This window comes from Cervus canadensis, chromosome 18, assembly GCF_019320065.1.
Source record: "Cervus canadensis isolate Bull #8, Minnesota chromosome 18, ASM1932006v1, whole genome shotgun sequence".
NCBI lineage: Eukaryota > Metazoa > Chordata > Mammalia > Artiodactyla > Cervidae > Cervus > Cervus canadensis.
The window spans coordinates 26,824,242-26,841,027 of record NC_057403.1 but is presented as its reverse complement, the minus strand read 5'-3'; the positions used below and the strand labels follow the sequence as shown (position 1 = coordinate 26,841,027).

General features: G+C 46.0%; 1 protein-coding gene across 2 annotated transcripts; it reads left to right on the top strand.

The window, feature by feature from the left end:
• The first annotated feature begins 504 nt into the window (after positions 1-504).
• LOC122421435 (free fatty acid receptor 2-like) lies at positions 505-4,609 on the top strand. Of its 2 annotated transcripts, XM_043437473.1 has the most exons (3): positions 505-548; positions 1,446-1,982; positions 2,531-4,609. In XM_043437473.1, the coding sequence occupies exon 3, from the start codon at positions 2,538-2,540 to the stop codon at positions 3,525-3,527; it is 990 nt and encodes a 329-aa protein (XP_043293408.1). In that variant the 5' UTR covers positions 505-548; positions 1,446-1,982; positions 2,531-2,537; the 3' UTR covers positions 3,528-4,609. The 2 variants fall into 2 exon arrangements, with proteins under 2 accessions (XP_043293408.1, XP_043293407.1); XM_043437472.1 differs by lacking the exon at positions 505-548 and having other exon boundaries at positions 1,066-1,982.
• Positions 4,610-16,786: the final 12,177 nt, after the last annotated feature.

The following is a 16,786-nucleotide window of genomic DNA, read 5'->3' as shown; positions in this document are numbered from 1 at the left end:
ATTTAAAAAGATTAATAAAAAATGTTTTTAAAAATACCTGGACCCTGGAGTTCTAGGCCACAAAACTAATGATTAAATAAGGAGTAAGTGCAAGCCCTAAGGAAAGAACAGAGATTCTCTGAGCAGGGATAAGGCCACAGGTGGGAAACCAGAGACCTGTTACCTGGGTCAAGAGAAAACACATTCTGATTATCTTTGTTTCCTCAGGTGTGTGTTTCAGAAGGCCTTTGAGGAGATTCCAAGCCAGAGCTATATAAGTCAGAGAGGGAGATATAGTGAGAAAGCAACACGGCTGGCTAGGAGGTTGGGTCAGACCGCAGGAATAGGAACTACACAGGGGAAGGGAATGCAGCCTGAACACCACTCCCCAAGGAAGGGCCGCGCAGGCGCACAGAGTTCCCTGAATTCCTGCTGCTTTCCCAAGTCAGACGGCATGTCTGTGCCCTCAGCCTCCAGATAGTCTACCAGGCGGCTCACTCTCCAGGAAGCTGTCCAATTGGTTTGGGAGGAGGGACCACGCCACGTCTGCTCACGGGCATCCAGTACATGTAAAGCACTGGCTTGTATCCTTTATCTACGCTGCCTTGGGGACCCCTCACAGAAGCCCATCCTCGCTCGACTATCAAGGAAACTAAAGTTCAGAAAATTGATCTGCCTCAAGGTCACAACGAAGGGACTTGGATTTGCACCAAGTCCCTTGATTCAGGGCTTGCCTGGTGGCTCAGCTAGTAAAGAATCCGCCTGCAATGCGGGAGACCTGGGTTAGATCCCTGGGTTGGAAAGAAACCCTGGAGAAGGAAATGGCAACCCACTCCCATTTTCTGGCCTGAAGAATTCCGTGGACAGAGTAACCTGGCAGGCTATAGTCCATGGGGACTCAAAGAGTCGAGACATGACTGAGTGCATTTCACTTCACTTCACTGCATGATTTTAAATCCCACACTGTTTCCACCCCAACAAGACATAGGCTAGGAGAAAGTGATCAGTTTCAACTGGGAAGACTAAAGAAACTTGTTGAGGGCAGAGGGCAGGAAACTACAGAAAGAGGAAAATTGAAGAAGAAAAGGAAGCATAAAACTCTTTTTGGAGACTGAGTAGAATTACAGAAGAAATCTCCTAGAAAAGAGAAGATGATGAGATAATCTGACTTGGGAAATGAGGGGCAAAATGCCTGGGATTGAAAAAAAATTCAGGAACTAAGGACAGAAAATCTGGGTTTGGAAATCAGAGTGAGGATCTCTGGGTGGGTGGTGGGGAATAAAGATGCTCACATCCTTTCCTTTGGGTTCGAGAGGAGACAGCCCTCAATTACTGAGCTTCCCCTCTTCGGTCACATGACTATTGCTGGTATAAAAGCTTTCTACCAGCCAAGTTTCTTACCACTTTTTGCTGTGTGGTAATAAATAGGTGGTAGCCGTGGCTAATGCTCTGTTCCTCTTTCCCAGAAGCTTTCAGACTCTCCTTCAAGACTAATCTCAAGAAGCCATTATCCCGAAGGAAGACAAGGCAAGGCAGCTTGCTTAATGCTTGCACTCTGGGAAGTGATGCCAGGATCAGAAATGGAGGGGGAAGCGTTGGGGGCGGCTGGAGGAAATTGACTGTGAGAGGATCAAAACCAGAAACAGCAGCCAATGGGGGCAAGAAATTGTGGAGCAGAGGATGGAGGGGCCAGACAGTGTGCCGGCAGTGAGGCTGACAAACCAACGGAAACTGTTGCCCCATTAAGAAGAGTTGTTCTGCTTATTGTCAAATCACCCGGCTCAGGAGCAGTGACAGCCCGTGTGCTTTTCTGAATATTCTCTGAAGTCTCTTGGGGGACAAGCCCCATAGGATATTGTGGGCTCACCCCTTCTCCCCGTGCCCCCTCCCCGCACTTCTTCAGCTTCCTGCTTGCAATCTAGTCCCCCCCATCCGAATCCGTATTGGACTGGGGAGGGAGAGGTGGAGAAGAATTTGTGTTCTGCAAAAGGAGAGGAAAACAGGTAAGGGGATGGATGGGGGGCTGGGCACCTGCTTCCTGGGCCAGTGGCAGGGTCCTGAGGAGGAACCAGCCCTAGGTCGCGGGGCCTGGGTTTTCAGAGCCTGAGTTCTCCTGAGAGAAGTCTTCCAATACCCTCCTTGCTGGGGTAAGGCTTGTCTTTTCTCTCTGCAGGTCTCTGACTGGGGAAAGGACTTGAGGAAAGTTGCAGACTGCTAACAGTACCTCCCTGTGTCTGGCAGGAGAGAAGGAGACAGGCTGGGAGAACCACAGGGGGAATTCCCTTGGGCAGCCAAGGGTTGGTCTCCCCCAGAGACACAGGATGGCAAACGTAGTAACTACTGCTTAATATCCCGCCCCAAGCAAAGTCAATAATTGCTCTGGGCAGTTCTGGCAGGTGGTGTGAACAAGCAGTGGTGGGGGCAGAAAGCCCTGGCCTGGAAAAGGGAGCGTGCCCGGGAGGATGTCCACAAACTGAACCAGACCAGGGTCTGCAGTCTGTGAGCCGGTCCACCTGACCTTGCCCCCTGCCCCTTTTTCATCTTCTTCCAGGACAGCCATGCCAAACTTGGACAACTCCTTGATCCTCACGGCCTACGTTATTATCTTGCTCACCGGTCTCCCTGCCAACCTCCTGGCGCTGCGGGCCTTCCTGCGGCGCGTGCACCAGCCCCACCCGGCACCGGTCCACATCCTCCTGCTCAGCCTGACGCTGGCCGACCTCCTGCTGCTGCTGCTGCTGCCCTTCAAGATCATCGAGGCCGCGTCTGACTTCCGCTGGGAGCTGTCTAATCTAGCCTGTGCCCTCATGGGCTTCGGCTTCTACAGCAGCATCTACTGCAGCACGTGGCTACTGGCGGGCATCAGCATCGAGCGCTACCTGGGAGTGGCTTTCCCCGTGCAGTACAAGCTGTCCCGCCGGCCCGTGTATGGAGTGATCGCCGCTCTGATCGCCTGGGTCATGTCCTTTGGTCACGGCACCGTGGTGATCATCGTTCAGTACCTGAATTCAACCCAGAGGGCCACAAAGGAGAATGAGACCACCTGCTATGAGAACTTCACCCAAGAGCAGCTGAGAATATTGCTTCCTATTCGGCTGGAGCTGTGCCTCCTCCTCTTCTTCATCCCTATGGTGGTCACCACCTTCTGCTACTCGCGTTTCGTGTGGATCATGCTCACCCAGCCGCACGTGGGGGCTCAGAAGCGGCGCCGAGCCGTGGGGCTGGCCATCGTGTCGCTCCTTAATTTCCTGCTGTGCTTTGGGCCCTATAACATATCGCACCTGGTGGGGTTCCACATGAAGGCAAGCCCCAAGTGGCGGAGGGAAGCTGTGGTGTTTGGTAGCCTCAATGCCGGTCTGGACCCCTTGCTTTTCTATTTCTCTTCTTCAGTCGTACGCAGGTCCTTTGGGAAAGGGCTACAGGCCCTGCACCGTCGGGGCTCCTCCCTGTTGGGACGCAGAGGCAAAGAAACAGCGGAGGCGGCGAACGAGGACCGGGGAGTGAGTCAAACAGAGGGAGTGCCGAGTTCAGACTTCACCACGGACTAGGGATGTTCTGGACCTTGGAGGAACTCTGAGTTTCGTAGTTGAGCAGGCTTGCAGAGGGAGAACACGGGTTCCTGGCCCTGATTCAGAGACCGTCCCGCCCCAGACCCAATCCACTCCTGGGGACTGTAAAAATCTCTCTCATCAGCTCCATATCCCTTCCTGACTGAGTTTCCTTCCCAAAGGAGCGTAGCTCCAGGACTAAAGAAGAAACAATTGGGCACAGAAGATCAGACCAGAGTTTCTGAAGCAATGTAGCTAACACAGATTCCAGCAGTCCTTGTGAGGTGGTTAGTAGCTGAAGCTAAGGCAATCTTGCTACCAGCTTTGAAACAACACCTACACTGGTCTAGTTGGTGGTGCTGGAAAGAAGCCCATGGAAAAGATGAAAGAGAAATACTAAATGAGGTCAAAGAAGATGTAGGAAGGTTCTGAACCAAGGGGACTAGAAGGGAGGACGGGGATTTAGACCTTTAATGACTGAGGTGTGGACAACATCCATCTGACCTGCTGCTTTGTAAGTATATTCCTGTCTTCACGTGTGTACCTGTCTCCCCCAGTAAACTGGGAGCCACCTGAGGTCTGGGTAGGTATTCTCCCTCCATGGTGCTCCGTGCAGGTCAGAACCCAGCTTGGTACCCGTCAGTTAGAACTCAACTCTGACTAGCACAAGAAAAGACAATCTGGTCTGGGAGATTAAAAATAAAGATTAGAGACTTTCCTGGTGGCCCAATGGGGAAGATTCCATGCTTTCACTGCAGGGGGCACAGGTTCAATCCCTGATCTGGGATCTAGGATCCTGCATGGGGAACTAAGATTCTCCATGCCACAAGGTATGGCCAGAAAAAAAAAAAAAAATGAATGAAAATAAAGATTATAAAACTCTGAAGAGAGTGCCCACAATTTTTGTGACGTTTATGCAAGCACAAAGAGGGCAAAAATGGGATGGAAAATTAGACTCTGTGGTAGTGGGAGGATGCTGCCTCTGAAACCACAGAAATCTGTTAAGATAAAGTCGTCATCAGAGTGGAGTGAGTAAGCAGAGTAAGTATGGATGCATTCCTGCCTAGACTGATGAATAGAGATTGGATTCAGAAAGAGGACTGGGGTGAGTCCCAGCTCAAAGTTATCAGTATATCTCAGAGGGTTTAAACATGTTATCCTTTTGCTTAGAAATCTGCAGCATTTTCCTTTCATCCAAAGTTTTCCTCCCAAGAATTCACATCTCATCACCCTACACTTGCCCTGTATCCTCTCTCCCTTCCCAGCTCTACCTGCTTAATTCATTTCTCTGCAAGAAAGGATCCCCAGACTGTGCTCCCAGGTTAATGGTTCCTCCAGCACCTAGTGGTCTGCAACAGAGGCTACACAACAGAGGGCTTCCCTGGTGGCTCAGTGGGTAAAGAACCCACCTGCCAATGTAGGAGCTGCAGGAGACATGGGTTCGATCCCTGGGTCGGGAAGATGCCTTGAAGAAGGGAATGGTAACCCATTCCAGTATTTTTACCTGGACAATCCCATGGTCAGAAGAGCCTGGTGGGCTACAGCCCACAGGGTCGCAAAAGGTTGGACGCGATCGAAGCAACTTAGCATGCATGCATTCCACATCAGAATAACGTGTAGAGGTATAAAAATTCTACAAATAGCCACCTCACATCTACTTACCTGGAATTGCTAGGGGTGGAGCCCCAGCAGGTGAGCTTTAAAAAGCTTCCCAGGTGATCATGAAAGGCAGCTCAGGTCAGGACCCACACTGCTCAGGGTCCCAAGAAATTATTCTTCAGAGACCTTTTCCTGCTTGTAAGTCCTCTTTTCCTCAAACCTGTACCATGCCATCTTCTGATTGCTTGCTTTTCCCTCTCTTGTGAGACACCACTCAAGATGTACTTTCTCCAGAGAGACTTCCCTTATTACTCCCACTCAACTGAGAGCTCGTTTTCCACTTTTCTTCAAGGCAATACCGGACTGGTGTCATAAGAGCTATGATTTCACTGTTGATTCCGCTTAGTAGCTAGATGACCCTGAGCAAGTCACAACCTCCAAGCCACTGTTTCCAAATCATGCTAATGAGGATACCATATGCCTCTCAGGATGAGTTTGAGGATTCAAGTGAGATTGTACAGATAGAACTGCTGAGAAACTGAGTGTTAATTAACTCTAAGATATCAAACCGGGGGACTTTCACAGGTTGGTGATCCAGTGGTCCAGAATCCGCCTTCCAATGCAGGGGACACGGATTTGATCCCTGGTCAGGGAATTAAGATCCCACATGCCCTGGGGCAACTAAGCCTGAGCACTGCAAGGAAGACCCAGTGCAGCCAAAATTAAATAAACATAAAACTTAAAAAATAAGATATCAATGTGTGTGAAACGCAGATGTACTCCCACTCCAAAGAAGCGTAGTAAGTAGAACATTTAAAGTTACAGAAATAATGTATTATATACTCAACTATGTAGGGTGGTTTGACAGTAACATGTCACAAAAAATTCTTGGATTTTCAGCTGACTATAAGCTTACTATGCATATGTGATACAGTATACCTTCCAAAAAAAAATAGAAAGCTGATTTGATTTTGGATGGCATTAAAAGAAATTGAGTCTAAATAAGTTGGTGATAATCCCACTTTACTGTCTAATCGGTAGCATGTTCAGAACTAAGCAGTGCATTTTTTAAAAGGACATTAACCCAAGGAATCAAGCCCAGAAAAATTAACTATAGTGCTTTGGAGATTTAAAGTATAATAATAACACACATTAAATGCCAGACACTATTCTAGAGAAGGAGCCTGAGACAATCAAGGGAACTTTCCAAGGTCAATAGTGAAAGGGAATTTGAATCCACGTCTTCCCAACTCCAAAGTACCTGCTTTTTTTCACTGACATGTGACAAGCAAGTAAGAGAATGCTGAATATGTGACTGGGACAAGATAAAGTTCATTTTATGGAGGATGGATTTTCTGTAGCCCCGCAGAGAACAAAGATCATGGGCAAAAGAGGCAGAGAGCTACATCTTAAACAGTCAGGGCTCAGCAAGGTAATCACTCCCAAGTCTCCAGGAATTTTGAAGTAGAAGGCACTCATCTTAGATATGGAGCAAACTTCCATACCCGATAAGGACTGAGCTAGTTAATCGCCAGACTTTTTCCAACTCAGAGATTCCCAGGGTTTTAGGGCCATGGCTGCTCTTGCTGAAAAGTGCAAGAAAATTTATGGATTTCTGAGCCTTTCAGGGTGAAATTTTAGCTACTCGCTGACAAGCATTTGATCTCCATCAAGTCACTTCATATATAGCCCATATCTTTACTGAGAAATTACTATCATTTGCTTACCAAATATGTATTGATTTTTAACCTACTTATATATCTATTGTAAGTCAGATACTTTTCTAGGGACTGGGGTGCAGAGTGTATAAGAGACAAGGTACTTACCTTCTTGGGACTTCCATTCTAGTGGGAAAAAATAGTTAATAAGCAAGTAAACAAACAATAAGGTAATTTCAGAATGTGGCAAATGGTTTTTACAAATGGGCCAAAACAGAGATATGGGAGAAAGTATACTGAGGGATTGAGAAGGTTTAGAAGATTCTTCAGATCCAGTGATGGTCAGGTGAGACCTGAACAAGAAGGAGTTATCATACATAGGCCCATGGGAAGAGCATTCTAGAAATAGGAACCCCTGGTGCAAAAGCCCTAAGGAGGGAGAAAACCTAAGCTTCTCAGGGGCATAGAGATGGCTGCCCCCATCTCAGTGCGGGGACAGAGCAGTGGTCTGCAGACTCAGGCATGTTTTAGAAACCCCAGGAGAGTTTGCTGAAGCATAGCTTAGTCTTCCCTCCCCACAGTTTCCAAATCAGTAGGTCTGGGACAAGAATCTGGATTTCTAACAGTCACAAATGATGCTGATACTGGTGTTTCAGGGACCACACTTAGAGAACCACTGGGCTGGAATCTTGTGAAATGAGGAGAGAGTGAAAGAGGAAGTCAAGGAAACGAGCAGGGGCCAGACAATGCAACGTGTTTGAGGCTCCAGATAAAAGCATGAATTTATTGCAAGAATTTTTGAAGCCCTTCTAGAGTTTGAAGCAAGAGGGTGAAATCATCTGATTTCCATTTTCAGATGATCGATGTGATATCTGGGCCTACCACTGAAGGGAGACGGTTGTTAGGATCAAGGAGATAATATGCACAACAGAGTTAAGAACAATGAAGTAGCAAACACGAGGGATTTTCATCAGGCTGGGAGCTCCGTGAAAGTGAGGCGGTTTCCTTTTTCATCAGAACTGTCCTCTCAAGAACCAAACAGCCAGGAGGAGGCCTTATAAGTTATCACACATCTACTTGATAAATAGGTGACCGATGCAATGGACCTGAGTTTAAGCAAGCTCTGGGAGACGGTGAAAGACAGAGAAGCCTAGCATGCTGCAGTCCATGGGGTCATAAAGAGTCGGACACGACTGAGCAACTGAACAGCATATGGAAGCTGATTCTTCAGATGAGAGTGCAACGGGTGGGGAGTGGGAGCAGGGTGGGGGAGCAGGGTAGAGGGGTAATGGTGGGACAAGGGATGGAGGGTAGCAAGGGCCCTGATTTGCAGCACTTGCCAATTTCTGTGGCCACACACTCCCTCCAGGGCCAGTTTCTACACTGAACATGGGTTTGGCAATCGATGCTAAAAATCAGCTCTTGCAAACCAGCTCTTGCAAACCAGCTCAAGCACATTACTAGATGCACTGCCCAGCACATAAGCTCAACTGGCAGACTGGTCACATCCTACTTGAGGAAACTTTCTCTCTCCCTGGTTACAGGGAGCACCAGGCTCGGGCACAGGACTTTCAACACGATAAACACTAGCTAAATGTGGCTGACTGGGCCAGATCCAAGAGAATCCGGGTGGCGGGTTAGTTGTGGGACTCCTCTGAATTCCCTGCAGGATGACAGATGGGTAAACAGAAATATTAGTGCCTGGTTAATGAATAACACAGACAGCAGCCTACAGCTGCTACCAGGAAACAGGGGTGGAGGGAGATGTCTGAGCCTTATCTGCGGGCCCGACCAGCAGGAAAGGGGAACCTGGCATTGACTATTTCATTTCCCCTTTCTGGAAAAGATGCTTCTGTGCCCCTTTCTCAGAAATTCTCACTGACCATACATGTAGTATAGTTTTGTGGGGGGCACTGTGGTGGGAGAAGGCAGACATGGGTAGACCCGGAGAGGGTCTGAGGGAAGACACACAGCCAAGATTCCAACTCCATTTCCTTTAACTTCCCTGCTCCTTCCCTCCAGATTTCTATTGGTTCTCTCACCCTCTCTTTTTTTCAACTGTCTCTGCCTCCTATGGTTAAATATTAATACTTTTGCCCTATTTTTTTTCCTTTTCATTATTTTTCTCTAGTCACAGGAAATGAGGACATTTCTCATCTACAAGTTGCACATTCAACCAGGAAATTGGGCCAAAGATCGCTAAGCCTTCAGATTCAGTAGTCCAGTAACCTACTTGGCAGAGTTTTGAAGGTGTGATAAGGGAGAAGATGTGAAGTGGTGGGGGTGGGGAGCCAAGGCTGCGGTCAGCTGTCCACCAACAGCTTACTCAAGGAGGGGCTCTTTTCTAACCTCAGGCTCGCTCTCCCCAATCATTGCCCCCTGCCATCTGTCAGCCGTAGCCTCAAGGAAACAGTGTTAGGGAAGTAAACATACTGCTCCCAAATCTAGACGTTTTAAATCATGTACAGCAGTCTCAAGTTTCTAAAGTGCCATATCAGGACTTCTCTGGTGGTTCAGTGGATAAGAATCCACCTGTCAATGCAGGGGACGTGAGTTCGATCCCCGGTCCGGGACAATCCCACATGCCTCGGAGCCTGTGTGCCACAACTACTGAGCCAGAGTGCTTCTACTACTGAAGCCAGTGTGCCTAGAGCCTGTGCTCTGCAACAAGAATTCAGTTCAGTTCCATCACTCAGTCATCTCCAACTCTTTGCGACCCCATGGACTGCAGAATGCCAGGCCTCCCTGTCCATCCCCAACTCCCGAAGTTTACTCAAACACTTGTCCATCGAGTCATGTCATCCAACCATCTCATCCTCTGTCGTCCCCTTCTCCTCCCATCTTCAATCTTTCCCAGCATCAGGGTCTTTTCCAATGAGTCAGTTCTTCACATCAGGTGGCCAAAGTATTGGAATTTCAGCTTCAGCATCAGTCCTTCCAATGAACACCCAAGACTGATCTCCTTTAGGATGGACTGGTTGGATCTCCTAGCTGTCCAAGGGACTTTCAAGAGTCTTCTCCAACACCACAGTTCAAAAGCATCAATTCTTCAGCACTCCACTTTCTTTATAGTCCAACTCTCATATCCATTTATGACCACTGGAAAAACCATAGCCTTGACTAGATGGACCTTTGTTGGCAAAGTAATGTCTCTGCTTTTCAATATGCTGTATAGGTTGGTCATAATTTTTCTTCTAAGGAGCAAGCATCTTTTAATTTCATGGCTGCAATCACCATCTGCAGTGATTTTGCAGCTCCCCCAAAAATAAAGTTGATCACTGTTTCCCCATCTATTTTCCATGAAGTGATAGGACCAGATGCCATGATCTTAGTTTTCTGAATGTTGAGTTTTAAGCCAACTTTTTCACTCTCCCCTTTCACTTTCATCAAGAGGCTCTTTAGTTCTCCACTTTCTGCCATAAGTGTGGTGTCATCTGCATATCTGAGGTTATTGATATTTCTCCCGGCAATCTTGATTCCAGCTTGTGCTTCAGCCAGTCCAGCATTTCTCATGATGTACTCTGCATATAAGTTAAATAGAAACCACTGCAAAGAGAAGCTCGTGCACCACAAGAAAGAGTAACTCCCACTCGCCACAACTAGAGAAGGCCCCCCCAGCAACAAACACTCAGTGTAATCAAAAGTTAATTAATTTTAAAAAAGGCTAACTCACTTAAAAAAAATAAAATGCCACCTCAGAACTCACATCATCACACATAAGCATTCATTCATCCATGAAAGTTTGTGGAGGCCTATGGTACATTAGGGGGCTTCCCAGGTGGCTCAGAGGTTAAAGCGTCTGCCTGCAATGCGGGAGACCTGGGTTCAATCCCTGAGTCGGGAAGATTCCCTGGAGAAGGAAATGGCAACCCACTCCAGTATTCTTGCCTGGAGAATCCCATGGATGGAAGAGCCTGGTGGGCTACAGTCCACGGGGTCGCAGAGTCGTACAAGACTGAGCGACTTCACTTCACTTCACTTCATGGTACATTAGGCCCTGTTCTAGGTGCTAAAGACACAGCAGTGCCCAAGGACAAGACCCCTACTCTCAGAAGTTCACATCTCGGGGAGAGGCAGACAAGGGGACAATAAACAGACCCTCTGAAGCAGTGTTAAGGGCTCTGAAGATAGTAAGACAGAGCCAGGGTAGGGGATGACTTTGAGGAATGAATGAGTGGCTTGGGAAGGCCACTGGAAAGCACCCTTTGAGCTGTGACCAGAATGACAAGAAGAAATTATGCAAGCCAAGAACTGGGGAGAAAGTGTTCCAAGCAAAGGGTTCAAGGCAGGTACAAGGCTGGAACAGGCTGAATTTGCACAAGGAACAAAATGGCCAGGGTGACTGGACTTGAGTGATAGCTGGAAGACAGGCAAGGAATAGATCATAAGGGGCCTCAAAGTTTTTGATAGGAAGCACAGCGCATTCTCTACTCCCTGCTTAACAATACGGAAAACTGAGGCTAGAGCTATCAAGTGACATGCCCCAGTCCCCATCAAGACAGTCTTCTGAGCCCTGGTGCAGACCCTAGATTCCCTCTCAAAGCTAGGTGTGCTCACCGGCTCTGTCAGTCAGTTACCTCTTTGCGGGAGAGAAAAGGTAGCAGGAAGCATGATTCACGAGGTGTGTACTAGTTTAGTACAGAACGCTGGCGGTGGATGGAGATGTAGACTGACTGCCGAGGCTACCAAGAAAGAAAGGAAGCAGGGGCGGGACAAGACACCTGAGCACCCGGGGCAGAGACCAGCGTGGAAAGCAAGATTCTGGGAAGGAGTTGTGGCTGGGGGAAGGAAGGATGCCTGGGCTCTGGGACAGCCTGGGTGGGAGGTAGAGGCAGTAACCAGCACCATCTCAGGCCAGTGAAACAGAAATGGCAATGTGAGGATGAGTCATGGGACCTGGAGGAATTTTTGAAAGCTCCCACTGGAATAACCAGCAGGGTTTCCAGGGAAGCAGCAGTCACAGTAAACAGGACTGAATCCTGACTTACACTGTGCGACTCAACTTCTCTATACTTTAGTTTTCTGATTTTTAAAAAAAATGTGACTAACACAGCTTCATGCTATTATGAGGAGTAAGTGAGTTTAATACTATACATACAAAACACTTAGAACAGTATCTTGTACCCTGTAGATATTTATACAAGGCGAGCTTTAAAAATGTAATCGTTTTTCTGCATTGTTGTCGTCGTTCAGTCGCTCAGTCATTTCCAACTCTTTGCAGCCCCATGGACTGCAGCACACCAGGTTTCCCTGTCCTTCACCATCCCCCAGAGCTTGCTCAAACTCACGTCCATTGAGTTGGTGATGCCATCCAACCATCTTGTCCTCTGTCATCCCCTTCTCTTCCTGCCTTCAGTCTTTCCCAGCATCAGGGTTTTTCTGCATGGAGCCCTCCAAATTCTTCTCATGCATGGCTCTCAGAATAAAACTCAAGGTCTCCCTGGGCCAGCAAAGCCTTGCATGATCTGACACTTGTCCATCTGCCAAAGCTCGTCTCTTCCTCACCCCCGTCTGGCACCCCATCCTTCTCACTTCATTTTTCCTTTAGGCAAATTCCAACTTGCTAAGATCTTGCTTTCTGATTCTTTGCACTTACTGTCCCCTTTTTCTTGAAACTTCTTCCCCTAGATCTCACAGAGCTGAGACCTCATCTTTCATACTGCTGGTGACTTAAACTTTGCTTGCTCACAGGACTTTCTCCTCAGCCCAGTTTAAAATTGCCTCTCTCTGATACACTCACTCACATTATTCTGAGTTACTGACTTTACTGCATTTGTCACTCTCTTGTATCTATTTTTTCTTGTTATTTCTACAAAAGGTGTACATGCCCATGGTTTAATGAGTCAAATAGTTTGCTGTGAAAAACACCATATACCTATCCCTCTCACCCCACTATGGACATTTACCCTTTTCTGGAGGCAACTGCTTTCACCTTTTTTCCATTGAATATTTATCCCTTGTGTCTATAAGGAATTTGCTTATTTTACTATTCTCTCTCATTTTTCAGTATCAGCTTTTATCTGCTCACTCCCCCAATGTCAGATGTGGATTTGGCTCTCCCCAGTACAAAAACACACTTCCTACTCTTCATATTCATAGTATACTTACAACATAATCATATTAGAACAACACTCAATGCTTATGTTATTGTGACTATGTAAATAATGGGACTCTATAGAAAACTATGATTACTTCTATACCCTGCACAACCTTCGCCCCACCCAAAATTAATAGTTAACTTATTTTTCATTTCCTTAGCTTTTTACATATTTATCATTGATTTCACCCAAACTGTTCGCCAATTGTCTTATCTCCAATTGTCTTAATTCCTTCAGAGTTCTTAGCAGGAGACAGATTTGTCTTCTTGAGACCTCTCCAAGAACTTTCTGATATATTCCAGTCTGGACTGGTGGTGGTTTATGCCAGCTGAGTCGTGGACATTTTTTAACTGAGAGGGTTTTTTTGCCACTCTGCTGTTGTTTCTCTTCCTTGGTTTATGTCCTCTCACAGCTTCTCTGTTATTGTGGTTGTTGTTTAGTCACTAAGTCATGTCCAACTCTTTTGTGACCTTAATGGACTATAGCCTACAAGGTTCCTCTGTCCATGGGATTTCCCAGGCAAGAATACTGAAGTGGCTTGCCATTTCCTTCTCCAGAGGATCTTCCTGATCCAGGGATCAAACCCACGTCTCCTGCATTGGCGGGCAGATTCTTTACCACTGAGCCACCAGGGAAGCCCAGTAACAGCTTCTCTAGAAAATAATAAATGTTTTGAGACTCCACATGTCTGAAAATGTCTTCAGTCTACCTTCATTCTTCACTAATATCAGCTGTATGTGGAATTCTAGATTGAAAGCAATTTTCCTTCAGAACTTTCAAGCCATATTGCCATCTGTCTTCCAGTCTTGTTGAAAATTCCCAAGGCATTCCTATTTCTGATTCCTTGTTTATGATCTATCTTTTTTCCAGTGGAAGCTTGTAAGGTCCTTTACCTTTCTCACAATTATTCTAAAATTTCACCCACTGCACTAGGCACTTGGTTTCTTTCAAGCTACAAAATAATATCTTTCGGTTTGGGGAAATTCTCTTAAAACATTTTGTGATTATTTCCTTGCCTTCATTTTCTCTCTTTGCTCTTTCTAGAACTCCTATTATTTGGGGGGATTTTGGACCTCTTAGCCTGGCCCACTAATTTTTCCTTCTCCCCCATATTCCTTCATTCCATCTTTTTTTTCATCTCTCCATCTTTTTGCCTTACTTTCCATGAGATTTCCTCAAGTTTATCTCTCAGACTTTCTGTTTAATTTTTCCTTTTTGTTATCACTTTTCATATCCAAGGACTCTCTTTTATTCTTGACTTTATTCCTGACTTTTATTCTTGACTTTTTATTTCTGACTTTTATTTATCCACTCTGATCTCTTTAAGATATTTTCATCTCCCTGTTCCAAGTTACTTTTTAAAGTGCTGGCCTCAATCTTTTATGTCAGAAGTTGTCATCATACATCTGGCAATCCTTGATTGTCTGCTCATCTTGAAGAGAAAGAAGGAGACTAACATTTTTGAGATATAAAAAAAGTATATAAAAATAATGTTGTCTAGGCAGAAAAGAAAAAGAAAAAAGGTTGCTTTAAAGGCAGAAAAGAAAAAAAAATGAATGAAAACATGGCAAAATCTCCCTAAGTGTTGAATCTGGGTGATGGATGAGATTCTATTGTACTATTCCCTCTACTTTTGATCATATTTGAAAATATTCACAATAAAAATGTGGTTATTGGCAGAATTAAGTTCCTTAATGTCTTCTGTTCTGAGGGCTTCAGTTCCTTGCTGGCCATGGGCTGGAGGTCTCCATCAGTTTCTTACCTCTCTGAAGGACAGCTGGCCTCTACCAGAGCAAGCAAGAAAGCATGAGAGGACAAGAAGGAAGCCAGTCTTTTTTATAAACTTGACCTTCAAATTGATCTTCCATTATTTTTTCTCAGCTCATTTTGAAAATGGGAAGTGAATTATACAAGAGCGTGAATACAAGGAGGTGGGGTCACTGGGGCTGTCTTGGAGGCTGCCTTCCGTAGGTACTAGGTAATGAGTGGAAGCTGTGAACACATGAGTCAGGCTTCACTGGAGGGTGATTCAGCTGGGTCATTTAGTTAGGGAACTTGTGACGTCAATTTCTTCTTGGGCTGATCAAATTTTCCAGGAAAGATTCTTCTAATCTCCTGCCTGGAAGGTGAAATTCAGATTGCCAGAAATTTAGGATTCAAATGGAAAGACAGGTGAGCGGTCTCAATATGTACCATTCCTTTAATCTCTGATGTACTTCATGTTGCTCCCTCTTCCTACTGTCTCTGATGCCCCACATCCCAAGGACTCTCTGTGCTCTCCTCTCCAGAGAATAAAACTTCAGTCTTTCCTGTGTGGGGGGCAGCTGCCTTGCATCAAAAAACTGGGGAAGAGATCTGGGAGTTCTTTTCAAATAAACTTTCAGCTGAGCTTCCTTATGTTAGCTTGCCCTTCACCCCCAGAGGCACCAATTCCGGCCAGTTTGTGAGCTTTCCGTGGGCTCAGCAGTAGAAGCTTGGTTGAGTCTTGGCTTTTCCCACTGCTGGTTTGGGATTCAACTTTTCATAGGTCTGACAAATCAGTTACCAGTTACGGGTGGCATTAGTGGTAAAGAATCAGCCTGCCAATGCAGGAGACACAAGAGACTCAGTTTCAGTCCCTGAGTTAGGAAGATTCCCTGGAAGAGGAAATGGCAACTCACTCCAGTATTCTTGCCTGGAAAATTCAATGGGCAGAGGAACCTGGTGGGCTACAGTCCCTGGGGTCGCAAAGAGTTGGACATGACTGAGCACACTGTCATTCATCTGCTTTCCAGCTTCCAAAATTCTGGCAGCGTTGCACCTTCCTTTCTTCTCCCTGTTCTCCTAAGTCTAGTGCCTTTCAAAAAGATCTCTTTATTGTCACTATGGTGTGATCTCAGGAAGGAACCGATGGAAACATGGGTATTCAATCTACCATCAGCAAGTATTTCTTTTGATTATTGTTATTTGTTTGTTTACTTGTTTGTTACCTGTCTTCCCCTCTTGATTGTGGGTTCCAGGATAACTTGTTTTGTTCACCTGCACATCCCCAGCATCCAGAACCATTCTTGACACAGGTGGGTGTTCAACAAATGACCGAATCAATTTTCTGGAGAAGGAAACTTGCTACTCATTCTCAACATGGTGGTAGCAGAGCCTCCAGGTCTCTTGACTTTTTATCGTGTGTTCTTCTTGTCACGGGGTGGGTGATTTTGCAGACTAAGGATATGTAACAGGTTATAAGGTGCTTTACATGTTACAGAGTGCTTTCAGAATCTTACCTCATTTGATCCCGACACCAGTCCGTGGACCAGATAAGAAGCAAATTATTATTGGCCCTAATAACAGTTGTGACTCTTGCCGAGAACTACCCTGTGCCAAAGAAATCACCAACCTTGTTCCTGATCTTTGACCCCACGTTGCTGTCATTGGTCTGGCCCCTCCTGCCATTTTGTTTGCAAATAAGACTCTTAAGGCTTGGCACTTCCCAAGGAAATAGTTCTCAAGAATCCAAAACAAGTTGTTTCACAAAGAGGAAAACAGGTACAGATGTGGGTAAGTAACCCAAGGGCCTTTGAGCAAACAGAATGTCTGAGTTTTGTGACATGGCTGGAGCAGAGAAAGGAGAAAAGTGGGACTATTGGAATTAGTAGAGAATAGAGAAAAGATTGGTACTGGGGTGGGAGTAGGGAGTTAGATGCTCAAAGGAGAGAGAAAAAGTCCCAGAATGTAAAAGCAGTATGTGTATGGTGGGAGAGTGGTGGGAAGAGAATAACCATCTACCAGTAGACTCTTTAAAAAAAAAAGAAAGAAAGAAAGGTGGTGGGAGTGAAAGGAGATGAAAAGAAAAACCATATTACAATGATAAAGCCAGTTACAAAATACCCTAGACAGCCAATTCTATAAAACATGACATCACTATCTT